General features: G+C 38.3%; 1 protein-coding gene across 2 annotated transcripts in view; it reads right to left on the bottom strand.

The window, feature by feature from the left end:
* Positions 1 to 738: 738 nt before the first annotated feature.
* Positions 739 to 14,621, bottom strand: part of LOC143633153 (glucomannan 4-beta-mannosyltransferase 9-like) — a 32,850-nt gene continuing 18,967 nt past the window's right edge. The window contains exons 4-10 of one of the 2 annotated variants that reach the window (XM_077101502.1): positions 7,267 to 7,377; positions 7,017 to 7,153; positions 6,599 to 6,712; positions 6,309 to 6,508; positions 6,047 to 6,220; positions 2,381 to 2,383; positions 739 to 935 (exon numbers count right to left, since the gene is read on the bottom strand). In XM_077101502.1, coding sequence (XP_076957617.1) covers positions 755 to 935; positions 2,381 to 2,383; positions 6,047 to 6,220; positions 6,309 to 6,508; positions 6,599 to 6,712; positions 7,017 to 7,153; positions 7,267 to 7,377 — 920 coding nt within the window. In that variant the 3' untranslated portion in view covers positions 739 to 754. Of the gene's footprint in view, positions 936 to 2,380; positions 2,384 to 5,358; positions 5,909 to 6,028; positions 6,221 to 6,308; positions 6,509 to 6,598; positions 6,713 to 7,016; positions 7,154 to 7,266; positions 7,378 to 14,621 lie in introns of those variants that run through there. The other variant, XM_077101501.1, reaches the window with a different exon arrangement.

Here is a 14,621-nt window from a genome sequence, read left to right on the forward strand (position 1 = left end):
ATGATGAAGATGATAATAAGTTTGTATTTGTGGTGGGTTCAACAAGATAGCCTACTCTGCATCAAATGCCACGTAATGCTGCCAACTTGACCGTTTTTTGACATGTATGTGTGCCAACTTAGCAATGGACTAATGGAGTTAGTAAATCATTAGTCGCGGCCTGTTAAAAACAAATGCCCCTTTAGTTGGGATTGCCACCAGACAAGGTTAAAGTTGGGACTGAAATTTATTAATAGGGTATAGTTGGGATTATTTAAAACCAATTTTCCTTTTTTAATCTATATTATTTAATAACAAATATCCATCCAACAAACATAAAGCTTTAAAAAGTGATCAAGGCATAGAAATCAGGTTGTGCTAGCATTAAATTTCGGTTAGTCATTTTACAAACTATAATAATACAAAAACTTTGACTCGTCAAGATTTTAGTTGGTGAAGTTTGTAACACCTCATCCCTTGTTCAAGTGATCGAGAGGTTTTGCTTTGTTATCGCTCCACAAAATACTAATATTAAGTAATAAAAAAAATCCATTTTTTCTCAACTCTCTGATGTTGTGAAGAACCGTGAGCAAAAGATGTCTATGAGATAGTGATAGTGATACTGACATGCATGGCATCTTCCTTCTTCATTCTCCACGTTCACAAGAAATGACATAAATCATGCAGCATAGCCATAAATAATGTGGTGATGATTCAAAATGTGCAATTGAAAAGTGATGAAAAAAATTGAAGAATAATAACATATTGCCAGCTGCTAAGAGTTGGGAACGCGAATGCCAATATAACCGCAACCCATTATGATGAAGGCCATAGCCTGTAGATAAAGGTAAACATAATAATGGTACTTCCCATATGCAAGATCGTAGCAAGCACATCCAAAGAGGGCAATCCCCACACAAAGCTCTAGTATAAGAATCATGTCCCAAATACGCATTCTGTACGTAGATAAAGATTTCTTAAATTCGTTGTTATAATTAACATCCGTACCTTTCACCTATTTTAAACCAAGATTGACTTTGTTGTGGTGTTGCTTTGACCTTGGAAGCCTCTCCATCCTTCTCGGTGACAACCCATTCGTTCACACTTTGTCTCAAAAAGTCTGATAAACATGGCCTTAGTCCGGTGAAGGGACATGATAACTTTGTTGTGGTGTTGCTTTGACCTTGGAAGCATCTCCATCCTTCTCGGTGACAACCCATTCGTTCACACTTTGTGTCTCAAAAAGTCTGATAAACATGGCCTTAGTCAGGTGAAGGGACATGATATTACAACATTCTTAAAGAGAGCCCCAAACCCTAGCAAATAAAAAGACCTACAAATGAAAACATGAAGTAAGGGCATTCATTCATTTCTTGTAAAATGGCTAGTCATGAACATCCAAGAAGTAAAACTCACATGGGAGTTGCTAGTTACTACTACATTTAGAAATGTGATAGCAGTTGGAATATATATCGTCAAGGCCGTTTTTTAGGCATGGCAGGGTAGTCGACGGCCACAGGCCCGACACCCCGTTAGGCCCGAATTTTTTTTTCAAAAACAATTATATGTATTTTTATCAAAAACATGTGTATATTCAATGTTTCAACACAATTACATAACCACTAGTTTGGTTTAATGATAAAGGGTTATGACATCTAACCAAAAGGTTGTGGGTTCTAGTCTTATTTGAGACAATTTTAAGCTTATTTTTATACAAAAGTTTTTTTACACAACTTAAATCACAATCAAATAAGCCGATTTATAATTAAATTGTTTAAACCCAACATAATGTTTCTTTTACTTAAGGCCCAAAAAAAAAGTTCGCATTTGACTCAAAATTTTTTTTGTCATTTCGGAGCCGGCCCTGTATATCGTAAACCATCTTGAAATTGTTAGTTTGTGACTTCCGCTATCATATGGTTGCTGGAAAAACAACACAATAGAAAAGCAACATAAATCTATTAATAAAATAAAGTAATTAAGAAAAATGGTAAATAAAATGATACCTCATTTTTTATGATCACAAAGACCATTAATCTGAAAAGGTTAGCTAGACCACAACCCCAATGATGATATCTCTCTAAACTAAACTTGTGACCAATCGCTTTTAATCTGTATTATTTAATAAAACAATATTCATCCAACAAACATAAAGCTTTTAAAAGTGGTCAAGAAAAAAGCTTTTAAAGTGGTCAACAAATAGAAAACAGAAATTTTGTTATCATTTTACAAAATATAATAATGCAAAAACTTTGTTACAGATATTGACTCAAAATTAATATTTTACTTTGTAAAGTTTTTAACACCTCTGCCCATGTTCAAGATAATAATATTAGTCAAAATGAAAATAAAATTCATTTTGTCACCCTCTAGTGTTGTGAAAAACTGTGAGCCAACTCACCCTCTTTTACCCCATTTTCACTCTCACGTTTACAAATCATACGACATTTTTTTTATGAACAAGTAAACATTTAATTTTTATTAAAAACAAATAAGTTATTTAGTTTACTTTATTGAAATTAATCTTCTTAGTTTCCATTTAACAACTTTATTAAAGTCGATAGTTTATTTGGTAATACCTTTTATATACATTTTATGTTGTGTTAAATGTTTGATTTTAAAAAGTTAAAAAATAAAAAAAAACGAGTTAAATAGCGACTCGTTAACTTTGTGTCCTTTTTTTTATTTAACGGTCAACGAATTCTCTAGATGGTTATTGGCTAAATTCACCATATCATGATACACTCGTCTTTCGATCTGGGGAAAGCTCTCGCGTACGGCTAGCGCCCGAGAACACTCGTCCGAAGGTACGACAATACGGTGAGATAAACCCGTTTAGTTCAACGATCCAACTAGTGAACGCCACCTACTCGGCTAATATCTCATCATCACCCTAGTGTCACTGAAACTAAATGCTGGGGCGGTAATCAAACCTAGATCACATGGAATATCAAACCTGTTCCTTACCACTACACCAAGTTCATTAGCCATTAACTTTGTGTCTAATGGTGCAATGTTACAACTAGAGGTGTACAGAAAAACCGTTTGAAACCAGTTAACCGGAAACTGAATCGAACCGGTTTGTTTCTCATATCAGTTTCTAAATTGAACCGGGTTAACCCAAAACGGTTTGAAATATGCAAAAAACCAAACCAGTTCAGTTTTAAAACCGGTTCAATTTATTAAAAAAACCGGTTTTGTACACCTCTGGTTACAAGTTACAACTAGGGGTGCAAACGAGTCGAGCCGAGCCCGAGCTCGACTAGGCTCGAGCTCGGCTCGTTTAACTTACACAGGGCTAGAGCTCGAGCTCAGCTCGTTTTGAGCTCTATTTTTTCAAAGCTCGAGCTCGGCTCGTGAATGAATTTTGAAGCTCGAGCTCGGCTCGGGCTCGGCTCATTTACTATCTATCAATTATTTTTTTATATAATTATAATTATTTTATATATTGTTTTCTATTACAATTTTATGTATAAAAGAATATATATTATTTAGTAATTTTTCTTTATTTTTTCATAAAATTATATTTATTAATTAATAATTATTAAATGTATTTTATAAAAAAATTATATAAATGGCAGACTCGTTTAGTCTCGCGAGCCGGCTCGACCTCGATAAGTAAAGCTCGGGCTCGGGCTCGTTTATTAAGCGAGCTTATTTTTAGGCTCGGGCTCGATAAAGCTCGTTTCGATCGAGCTTTTTAACGAGCCGATCTCGAGTAGCTCGCGAGGAGCGTGGCTCATTTGCACCCCTAGTTACAACTTCCCTTGGTTGATTGGATAATGTTTATTAATATGAAAAATCATGCCAAGGGCCCAAAGAGATTCAAGGCAGCCCAATTCATTAACTTTACCACATGATCTGGGCTTGGCCTACACGAACTCAACCGCAGTACACGATGATTTCAGATTTCTCTCTCTGTTTTCTTTTTCGTTATCGTTGGTTTGATTGCGTAAAAGTCTACGTATAATTGTCTTGGATTTTGTTAATCATAAACTAGAAGTACAACTACGCAAAAGCCTACAATGAATGTTTATAAATTTATATGTTTTCTTTTCCTTCCGTTAGAGATCAATGTGTTAACATGGCCGACTCAAATAGAGGGTGAGGAGGGCAACCGATCCCTTGAGAGTTAAAAAGGTTATATATATATTTTTAGTCTGTGAAATCAAAGATCATGGACTTAATTCTCATGAGTGGTGTTCTATTTATAGAGAAACTTTCCTTTGTTATTTTTATGAGTCATTCTAACAATTTGCTTATATATATATATATATATATATATATATATATATATATATATATATATATATATATTTGGTTTTGATCCGTATTGAGCTTTAAAAATGCAACCAAGTTGGCAAATGTGCACTTAGAGGCCCTAATTTACTAGCCCCAAAATTTTAGAGGATTCTTGGTTACGGACCCGTAATTTAAAGTTTTAAGTTCATTTTAAAGGTTGATGAATAATCTATTCCATTTGTATGATCTCCTAAACATTATAACTTTTTACTTTTACGTAAACCTTGAAAATTCCAAGTGCACGTTATACAACTAATTATGAGTATATACGATTCAGGAATAGCCATGCACATAGCGATTCAAATGTTAAATCTAAAAAATAGCAACAATTAGACATGCTACAAAGTAACAAAATTTTTTTTGGTGTCATAAACAGAAATCAATTTAACTAACTGAGATATTGTTATCACGTTGCTACGATGTATAGTGAGACACTGTTGCATTGCGACAACCTAAAAGGTGTTTCCATTTCGTCACTAGCATCAAATTCGTCGCTAGCACAGTGTGATCTAATTTGTTTTTCGATTAAAATTTAAGAAAGCTAGTTATATGAAAAAGAAAAGAAGCTGACCCGGCCTTACTGTATATGAAGTTGTAATAATTACATACAAAAAAATTCTACATAATTAAATATTACATACAAAGACCTGTGTCAAGAGTTCTATTATACTTTATAATTGTCTCGGTTATCTTATTTCTAGAGTTCTTTGTTTTTGAAATGAAAATTACACTAGTCGATCTACGATAAGAACTTATACAAAGACCTGCTTCAAAAGTTCTACGTCTAGGAATTCTATCTTTGTATTAAGTTATTTGGCTTTATTTATTTTCCTATTTAATTGGTTTAAGGGTTTCGGGTTTTTCCCCTTTAAGTTTGGGCCTATTATAAATAGAGAGCCATGGACCAATTACTTAAATATGAGACATAAGTTGTCTCAATCTTTTGAATGCTAGAGGATAAAGATGAAGCCATGTTGATTCTGATTGAGAGTATAGTTTGCCTATACGTTGTTCAACGAATTTAGTTTTATGGTGTTAATTTCTTTAATATAGGGACCATATGATCCAATGCCAGTATATGGATGAAATGTCATTATTGGGTCACCAACATCAAATTCGTTATTATTTGAACCAAAGAATTACAATGAGAATTATTTTTCGAACCACAAAATTGCAAAGGCGTACATGAGTAACATCCTACATACAAAACGAATTCTAAACAATTTAATAGTGCACTTATGGCCCTATATATGCCGAATCAAACATTTTCTTCCTTCATTCGTCATCGTCACGTTCTTTTCTTCTTTGCTTAGATTATTGCATCATTTCCATTTTCATTTTTATTGGATATATACAAAAGAAAGTTGAATGTTCTGAAGCAATTCTTGTGTGTTATAGCTAATGATGAAAGCATGCAGCACAAGCATCGAATCGGAAAGTAATGAGAAAATTGAACGTTGTCTGCTAAGAGCTGGAGACTTGAGTGCCGATATAACCGAAACCCATTGTTAGGAAGGCTATAGCTTGTAGATAAAGGTAAATGTAGTAATGGTACTTCCCGTATGCAAGATCGTAGCAAGCACATCCAAAGATGACAATCCCCACACAAAGCTCTAGCATAAGAATTCTGTTTCATGTAGCCACTTAGTATTTGGTTTACTTACATATATAATAACTAGATATAAAAGTTATTAGTTAATGGAACTTATGTTTGCATATATATGTTATGAGTTTTAGTAGAATGTACCTGTTGCCTATTTTAAACCGAGACTGCCTTTGTTGTGCTGCTGCCTTAGCCTTTGAAGCATCTCCTTGCTTCTCGGTGACGACCCATTCATTCACTCTTTGGGTCTCCAAAAGTCCGATAAATGTTGCCTTAGTCCGGTGCATGGACATGACATTTTCAAAGAGAACCCAAAACACCACTAAATAGAAAGATCTACAAAAGTAATAGAAAGTCACCATATTTGTTTATTTCCTAGTTAAAAGACTAGCAAGACATCTGACTAGAAAAGCAAATGTATTACCTAGGAGTTCCAACTGCATTTAAAAGCGTGATGACAGTTGGAATATATATTGTACCCCAACTTGGAATTTCGACTTCTGGTACCAATACAGTTAGAGGAATCACAACACAATAGAGTGTGAATGTGACAATATGAGCTACGATCTTCCTTACAAAGAAGAAACTATACAATACATAGAACTTCTTCCACCATGTCACTCTCTATGTTATAAAAAAAAAGAAAGTCACAAAACATCCACTATTTTAATAAAGTAATAAAATAGAAACAAATATCGGTGCTTAAAATCATACCTTATTTCTCATAGTTTCGATAAACATTTTCCTAAAAAGGTTAGCAGGACCACAAGACCAACGGTGTTGTTGGTAACGGTATGCTTTCAGTACACTTGGTAGTTCATTTTTAACCTATACATTAAAATACAAAGACATTGTTTATTTCATACACATGATATGTTTGTGTGTGTGGTGTGATAGGCAAAGTTTTTTGAATGATGGTAAACTTGCTACCATGTGACTTGGAGATCACGGATTTAACAGTTTCTTGTAGAAAATGCAATGTAAAAATGCGTACATCAGGCCCATATGATCCGACACCGCTAAACCCCACGCATGCAGATGCCTTGTACATCAGGTTTTATATATGTATATATATGTGTGTGCGTGCGCGTGCGTGTAGTATCTTCTACTTAAGAAAATTAAGCCAATTTACCATTAGTGTACCAATGTACAAGAACTTCCATCCTTTAAGAGTGGCTCGAACTGCCAAATCCATATCTTCTACCGTGGTGCGGTCCTTCCATCCCCCAGCCTCATCAAGTGCAGCCATTCGCCAAACTCCGGCAGTCCCTAACAAAAACAAAACAGAAGACCCCTTGAATTTCCATTAAAAAAAGTCAATTCTTAAATACAATTTATGTTATTAAACATAAAGCACACATTTTTAGTAGATGTTTGGTTACCATTGAATCCAAAGAATGCATGAGTAATAGAGCCGGATTCTTGTTCCACTTTGAAATGGTAGTCAAGAGACATCTCTTGCATTCTTGTCATTAAGCAATCATTTGAATTCACTACAACATCAATTAGTTACGCCATAATTAAACATATTAGTTTATGTTTACTTGTATTATTTACTTTCATATAAAGTTGGTATGAACATCTATTTAATTGTTATTAGTTGGTGGGGGCCACCCTTCACTGCCTTGTCAATTCAGGTTTACAAGTCACATACTCACATGTGACCGACTCACATGTTTTCGGGTAAAAAATAAATTGTAGTCATCTAAAAGAAAATATATACAAAAAATGATATCATACTCTATTATTTTCAACTACTTTATCTATTATCTTTCTATATAATATAATAATGTCATGTTCTTAATATGGTAAATTTTAATAAAAAAAAAACTCTTTTTTAACAACCGAGGCACATATAAACAGTCAACTTATCAATGTTGGGTACCTCCTATAAAAAATAGCAGGGCCATCATAACATATATTAATATATTAATGTGTTTAATATGTCTAATTATTAAACATGAATATAACTCATTAAACTACTTTATATCTGATGTCTATTAATACAGATGTATGTTTTATATATCAAAAAGAAACAAATGATAGAACATAACATACTAATTTTAATTATTTATAAAAAAGATAAAATTACATCATTTATTTTTTATTATACATATACTTGTTTAATCAGACTTAAAAATATTATAAAATTAGTGAATTACAACTATGGCACCACTTACTAGAGTCTAAAACCAACACCACCTCAAGATGTTCATGTGGGGCTAATTTAATGCGCACCAACATTATTATAAATAAAGTTGTCACTCACATTCACATACACAAACACAATCAAGATCACCATCACGTTTCCTTCATTTTATTTTGTCGTTTTACTTTTTTTATTTAAAATATTTTTAATCATTTTAGCCCTATCTACAAATACGAAAGAAAAGTAGAGACAATATAACAAAAACCCATATGCGCAATTACCGCCACACATTTTGTAGACCCCTCACTCTTGACTTTACATCGAACAATCACGAGTAACAAAGATGTCCCTATGTTTATGACACTTTGCACATGCGAGCATCAAGTTCCTTTTTCTCATTTAAATAATAATAATAATGATAATAATAATTCCAAATCTCTTTTAACGGTCTTATCAATCATTTAATGTTCTTATTAATGGTCTTAATGATGCCAAAGTCATTTGGACCAATGATATCTACATGTATGAAAATACCGAGAGTTCAAATCTCATTATAGACGGGTTAGAGGTAGAGGTAGCCTTAGGGTATGCATAAGACGTTAAAACTGATTTGACAAAGGTTAACGAGTGGAACACCACTCCCTTCATGTGTCAAGCGACGTTGAAGACAAGATAAGTTAAAGTTAATGGGCTTTAATATCATCCATTGACGTAGCTTAGTTGGGGCCATTGGTGGCCCCGACCCCCTCCGTTTTTACTCTCGATGGTGTAAATTTATCCTTTTTCGGTCGAAAATTTTTATACATAGTGTAAATTAATCCGTTTCCGACCAAAATTTTGAGTCCGGCCCCCTCTGTTTTTCGCTCGGTAGGGTAAATTAATCCTTTTTCGGCCGAAAAATTTTATACATAACGTGAATATACCTGTTTCCGACCGAAATTTTGAGCCCGGCCCCTCCGTTTTTATGCTCGGTAGTGCATATTTATCCTTTTTTGGTCGAAAATTTTTATGCATTGTGTAAATTTACCTGTTTCCGACGAAATTTTGAGCCCGCCCCCTCTACTTTATGAATTTTTTTATACATATTGAGTTCGGCCCCCTCGACGTGTATGTCCAAGCTTCGCCACTGATATCATCTACACTCGCACGTAATGATTTAAGAATTGTTTTTAAGTTGAATCGGAAGAGTTAGGCAAGGTTAAAGAATTTCCTTTAGTTAAGATGAAATAAAATGGGGTAAAGTTGGTTGCGCCTACATAGATTTAAAGAGCATGAATGTATATCCCATAGTCATGTTAGTTGTTAAGAAAAGGGATATTCATTTAATGAAAATAGAGTAAACAGATCTCAATTTCTTTGTGATGGGTTTTCACTAAAAGGCATTAAAAATTATAATTTGTTTGAATATTTCAATTTCTTTAAATGACGTACAGATTCTTTTAGCATATATTTTTTTAGATTACAATTCATTTAATTCTCTTAAAAAACATTTCATTAAATATATTCCAAATGTATGCATATATAAAGTGCTCCTTCCTTTATGTTGTTTAAGACTTAAAAGAGTTTTAAGTTAAGACAAAATTGTAGTTATTAGTGTGTAAAAAGTTACCAAAAAGTAATAATGTTCTGTTATTATTTTATGTTGGATATTAGTGTTTTAACTGGTTTTAAAAACTTTGATACCAATCAAACAATATTAAAATGTAAGTGATTTCACAATGAAAAACATGATTTCACACGATTATGTATAACTTTTTTTTTAACGACATCACTTTATTGAAAAAGGATAGCATCAGCAAGAAGCTGAAATTACAAACATAAATCTTCAAAGAAACATGCTGTTTTAAGTGTTTAACGGTTTCCCTTTTATTATATTCGTGTAAGCAATATCTGGATAAATTATACACCAATCAAAGTATAGTTTAAATCGTTATCACTAGAACTTTATTTAAAAAACTCAAAAAGTTAAGTTTTGATTGGGGTCTATTGCTCTCAAATCAAATCCCAGCTTGTTCTTCAATCATGTAATCTTTGTGGACAAAGTTAACTTTATTTGAAAAGGGTCAACTATGCCAGCACATCATTCTATGAAATAGAATATTAGCTTAGTTCAATACATTAGAGCATTTACATGTCCTAAAACTACACATCTAATTGAACTTCATACTTCATAGGGTGGAGGTTTGATCCAATCGGCAAAGCCATTGAAATTAGGTGTTAGTGCGGTGTTTTTCTTAGACATTCGTAGTGGGGCGACAAATGCCCACAAATTGAGCGATTTTGTGTTTGGACATCACCCCTAGGCAATAAATAGGGCGATAGAGGGGGGGGGAGTGTTTTTTTGTCGCTAATCTTTTGATTATTATTATTATATTGTGTTATGTGTGATTTATATATATATATATATATATATATATATATTGGGCTACAACACCACTACATCCTTAAAACAAAACCCACCATTTGTTAACTGAACGTCACATAGCACAAAACGTCATATTTTGTAGTTCGTCCACTACACATAGCCTTAAGGTCACGGGTTATAGCTTCATCAAAGACAGATTTAATGTACTTTAATCGTTAAAAAAGTAAAAATTGAATGTACAATACTAATTGCCATATCATCAATTATTGTCTAATTATATATATTTTCTCTTATATATATAGTAAATCTATAAATAAACGTGAGTACTAAATCTAAGGTATTCTTGGCTTCAATTCCCTGCGGGTGCTAGGTTTGTGAAGGGTTTTGCCTTAACAATGTACCCGCACCCGGCTTATGGTTACTTGGTTGCCAAGGTATTCTTGGCTTCAATTCCCTGCGGGTGCTAGGTATGTGAAGGGTTTTGCCTTGACACTGTACCCGCATCCGTCTTACGGTTATTTGTTTGCCAAGGTAAGGGGTGTTTTCCCGCTTACTTTTGAATTTTGAATTTCGAAATTCGAAGAGTTTGTGGAAAGATAGGAACAGTCCAAACATCTGAAACGTCGTGCGACGGTTTCTTCTGACAGTGTCAGGACGTGCAGGAAGTTATGGTGACGTGACAGTACATGGTCATTCCAGACGCTTTTTCAGGCGCGTGGGCGCGATTTTTCGGGCGCGTGGCCGCAAAATTACTGGCACGCGTCCTTTTGACAGCTGTTGTCAGCTTGCTTTTTGCCACGCGTCATAGTTTCATTGCACCTTCAATTTCTCTCTCCTCCGCATTAAATTCACCGCATTAATTGCGATTAGTATATAAAGGGGGTGGAGGATCCTTTCCAATTCACACTTTCACATTTTCTCTTCATCTTTACAGCGATTTCCGGTGAATACTCTATTCGGTCGAGCATTCCCTTGAAATCGTTTTCTTCTTCCTTCTGCAAGATGTCTTCACATGATTTCGAGTCTACGACCGATGATAGGAGTACTGCTGGCGAGTGCCAGTGTGCTCTGCCCGGCGATCAGTACCGGTATGTTGTTAGGAAGTTCATGCTCGATCCTCTCGAGCCTGAGTTTCCTGAACCCCATCAGACCGTGTACGATGCCCCCAGAGGCAAGATCGGGGTTTATGCAGCATTCTTTGTCTATGGGAATCTTAGGTTCCCATTGACAAAGTTTGTTTACCGTGTCCTTGAGAGGCACGGTGTTCATTTGACCGAGCTGCACCCTATGGCAGTCGCCAAGATTCGCCACTTCGAGTGGGTGTGCCGAATTTTGGGCATCGAGCCCCATGTGGACCGCCTGATGACCTTCTATACTTGGAGGTGCATCCAGGGGTGGTACACCCTGACAACCCGTATTAAGGGTTTAAAGATTTGCGCGACCGAGCGCAGTCTCCGATCGTGGAAGCGGGAGTTCTTCTACATATCCGCCCCCCGCCGTCCCCCTTGCCATGAAGTTTAAAAATGGCCAAGCAATTCCGAGCCTTCACGCCCCCAACTACCAGGAGGCGGAATGGTTCTCGAAGATATCCCTGGTCCAATCTCCGGTTTACCGGTTTGCGGAGTCCGGGATGGTGATGTTGGGGATGAGCCGGGTGTGGAAGGAGGCGTCTCAGGTTCCCATCCTTCTCGAATACGGTTTGAACTCTATTCCTTATGGTATGTCTTGTATTTTTTACTGATACGAGTTTGTCTTCTAACTTTTCTTTTCTTTCAGAGGGGAACGATTTGGAGTCGCTCTTGTACCCGCGGGAAGCTGACGGTCCCGCGCGGATGGGTACTCGTGCTCTAGACGAGGGCGAGTTGCCCATCCTGGAACAAACGGCGGATCGGTTTGTGGAGGTCTATCCGCTGGGCCACGAGATCCTGAGCCACCGGCGGCCAGGTAAGGCGATATTCTATCCTCAATCCCTCAATGCTGTACCCGCTGCCGGAATTCATGACATCCCTTCTTCTGAGGAATCCGCAGATGGTCCTTCGCTGGTGCGGAAGAGGAAAGCTGCCGGCGGAAAGGGGAAGGAGAAGGTGGCCTCCACAGCCGATCCAGTGCTCCTATCTGACACTGAGTCAAATAGTGAAGAGGTGGCGGGGAACCCCGGTGGTGAGAAGACCACTGCTCCGGAGGCTACGACTGTTGCCTCCGGAGAACCAAAGACGACGACGGTGACCGGCATCAAGAGACCGGCTCCATCGGGTTCGTCCCCGCCCGTCCGTACGTTCAGGCTCAAGAAAACCCGTAAGTACAAACGTCCTTATCTTTGTAGATTTATCACTATAAATTTATTGAAACTTATCTTCTTGTGCAGGCGTGGATGTTGACGCATTCCAGGGTGGAGCGCAGGGGAGTACCTCTCCGCCAATGACGGTAGGCTCGGTCAGCCTACCTGAGGCGTCGACCCAGGCGCCTGCGCCTGCATCCGCTGGTCCAGTTGCTCACTCCTATGAGCCGACTGTTCCAGCCGAGATGACGTCACCGCCGGCCGTGAGTGCGATTTTTACAGCATCCTTCACGGAGCCGGCGGTTACTGTTGCTGCTGCCTCCACGGCGGCGACCGCGGCGGATACCATGCCTCCGCCATCTACTGCGGCGGAAACCGTGCCGCCTCCGCCATCGGCCTCGACGGCCGAACCTTCAGGTACGCGCGAGGCTTCTCGCCAATCTTTGTTACCTTCCCATCTGCCTGACCTTTTGGATGGATTTCCCTTAGGTTCAGGTGATGGGTTCGGTGGCTATCGGCCTGTGATCGACCCTACAGGTGCGTAGGGTTGTTTTGGCCTTTATACATTTTTTTTTTTATATCATCTTTTCCTAACTGCTTTGTTTCTTTTGCAGTGTCGGATTCCAATGAAGTGTATGTTCCAAGATGGAACATTCGCCGAGGAACAACCCTTCGCACACCTGTGGAGTGCGTGGACTGGGCTCGCCACGCTGCTCCCCATGGTGCGTTGGGGGAAGCCATGGTTAGCTACCAGGAGGGTAGGCTAACCAACGAGCTTCGGGTTCTCCTGGCCCGGATGCAGCCACGCGTCGAGCTGCTTTGTCGTGAAAACGACAAGTTGAAAGCAGCTCGCGTTAAAGAAGTATCTCAGGCGCGTGCTCTCCGGGAGGAGAACCAAAAACTAACCGCAGTGGCTGCGGAGAAGGATAAGGCCTTCAAGGCCCTCGAGGTTGAGGTTCAAGCGCGACTCGAGGCCCGCTCCAAGGCTGCCCAAGCTGTTAACGAACAGCTTCGGCTAGCTAAGGAGACTGCGAGGAACGCGACCGAGAGGGCCACCAAGGCTGAAGCTGTTGCTGAGCCTCTCCGCCTGGAGAATGAAGAACTTAAAGCCAAATTAGAGGCTCTTCAACAGGCTCATGATGCCTTGGCTATGGAGGATGCAAAGAAGCTTCAAGAGATCTTGGACCAGAGGGGCGTGCTTGCGCACACCGAGCGGAAGCTTAAGGGCGTTGAAGAGGCCGCTGCAAAGGATGTGCTTCTTGCCAATCTTAATAAGAGCGAAGCCGAACGCGCCTGCACCCAAGCTCAAGCCGCCCTTAAAGAAGCTCTGGTTGCCAAGGAATGGCTTCTTCGAGAAGCGTTGTCTCAGGTATGTTTAGCTTTACGTCTTCACGCTTTCCTTTGTTCATAGAAAAGGTGTTTGACACTTGTATCTTTTTTTTTGTAGGTTGTGCATCGGGTCTTCTCAGAGACTACCTACGATGATGCCATGAGCGCAGCCCTCAATGCTTCTCATGAGGATGGGGAAAAGGCCGGCTTCCTGCTTGGTCTAGGGTTCGTTGAGAGAGGCTTCCCGCCTTCCAACTTCCCTTTGTTCGATGTGGACACCGAAGCTGCATATGACCAAGCGGTGAACCAATATGCCGCCTTTCCGCATCCGGTGGTGGAGAAGGTGAAGGAAGTCGCTGCTGCTGATGATGGACTTGCTATCCTCAAGGCTTTCCTTGAACCGCCACGCTCTACTGATGGGGCGGGTCCAAGTGGAAGTGGTCCTGAAGCTTGATTCTGAAGATCCCTTCCCGCTGCTAGGATAGACTTTGTATAGATTTACTTTTTAGGCGGGTAGTTACCCGGCCATTCTTGTAACGAACAATTATGAAATATAAATCTTTGTGCGGCTAAGACCGCTTCTTTCATTGGATTCCTTGCTTTATATGACTTGCAT

Source organism: Bidens hawaiensis, unplaced genomic scaffold, assembly GCF_021521415.1.
Source record: "Bidens hawaiensis isolate Kalapana, Puna unplaced genomic scaffold, B.hawaiensis_p1.1 tig00006617_1, whole genome shotgun sequence".
Lineage (NCBI taxonomy): Eukaryota > Viridiplantae > Streptophyta > Magnoliopsida > Asterales > Asteraceae > Bidens > Bidens hawaiensis.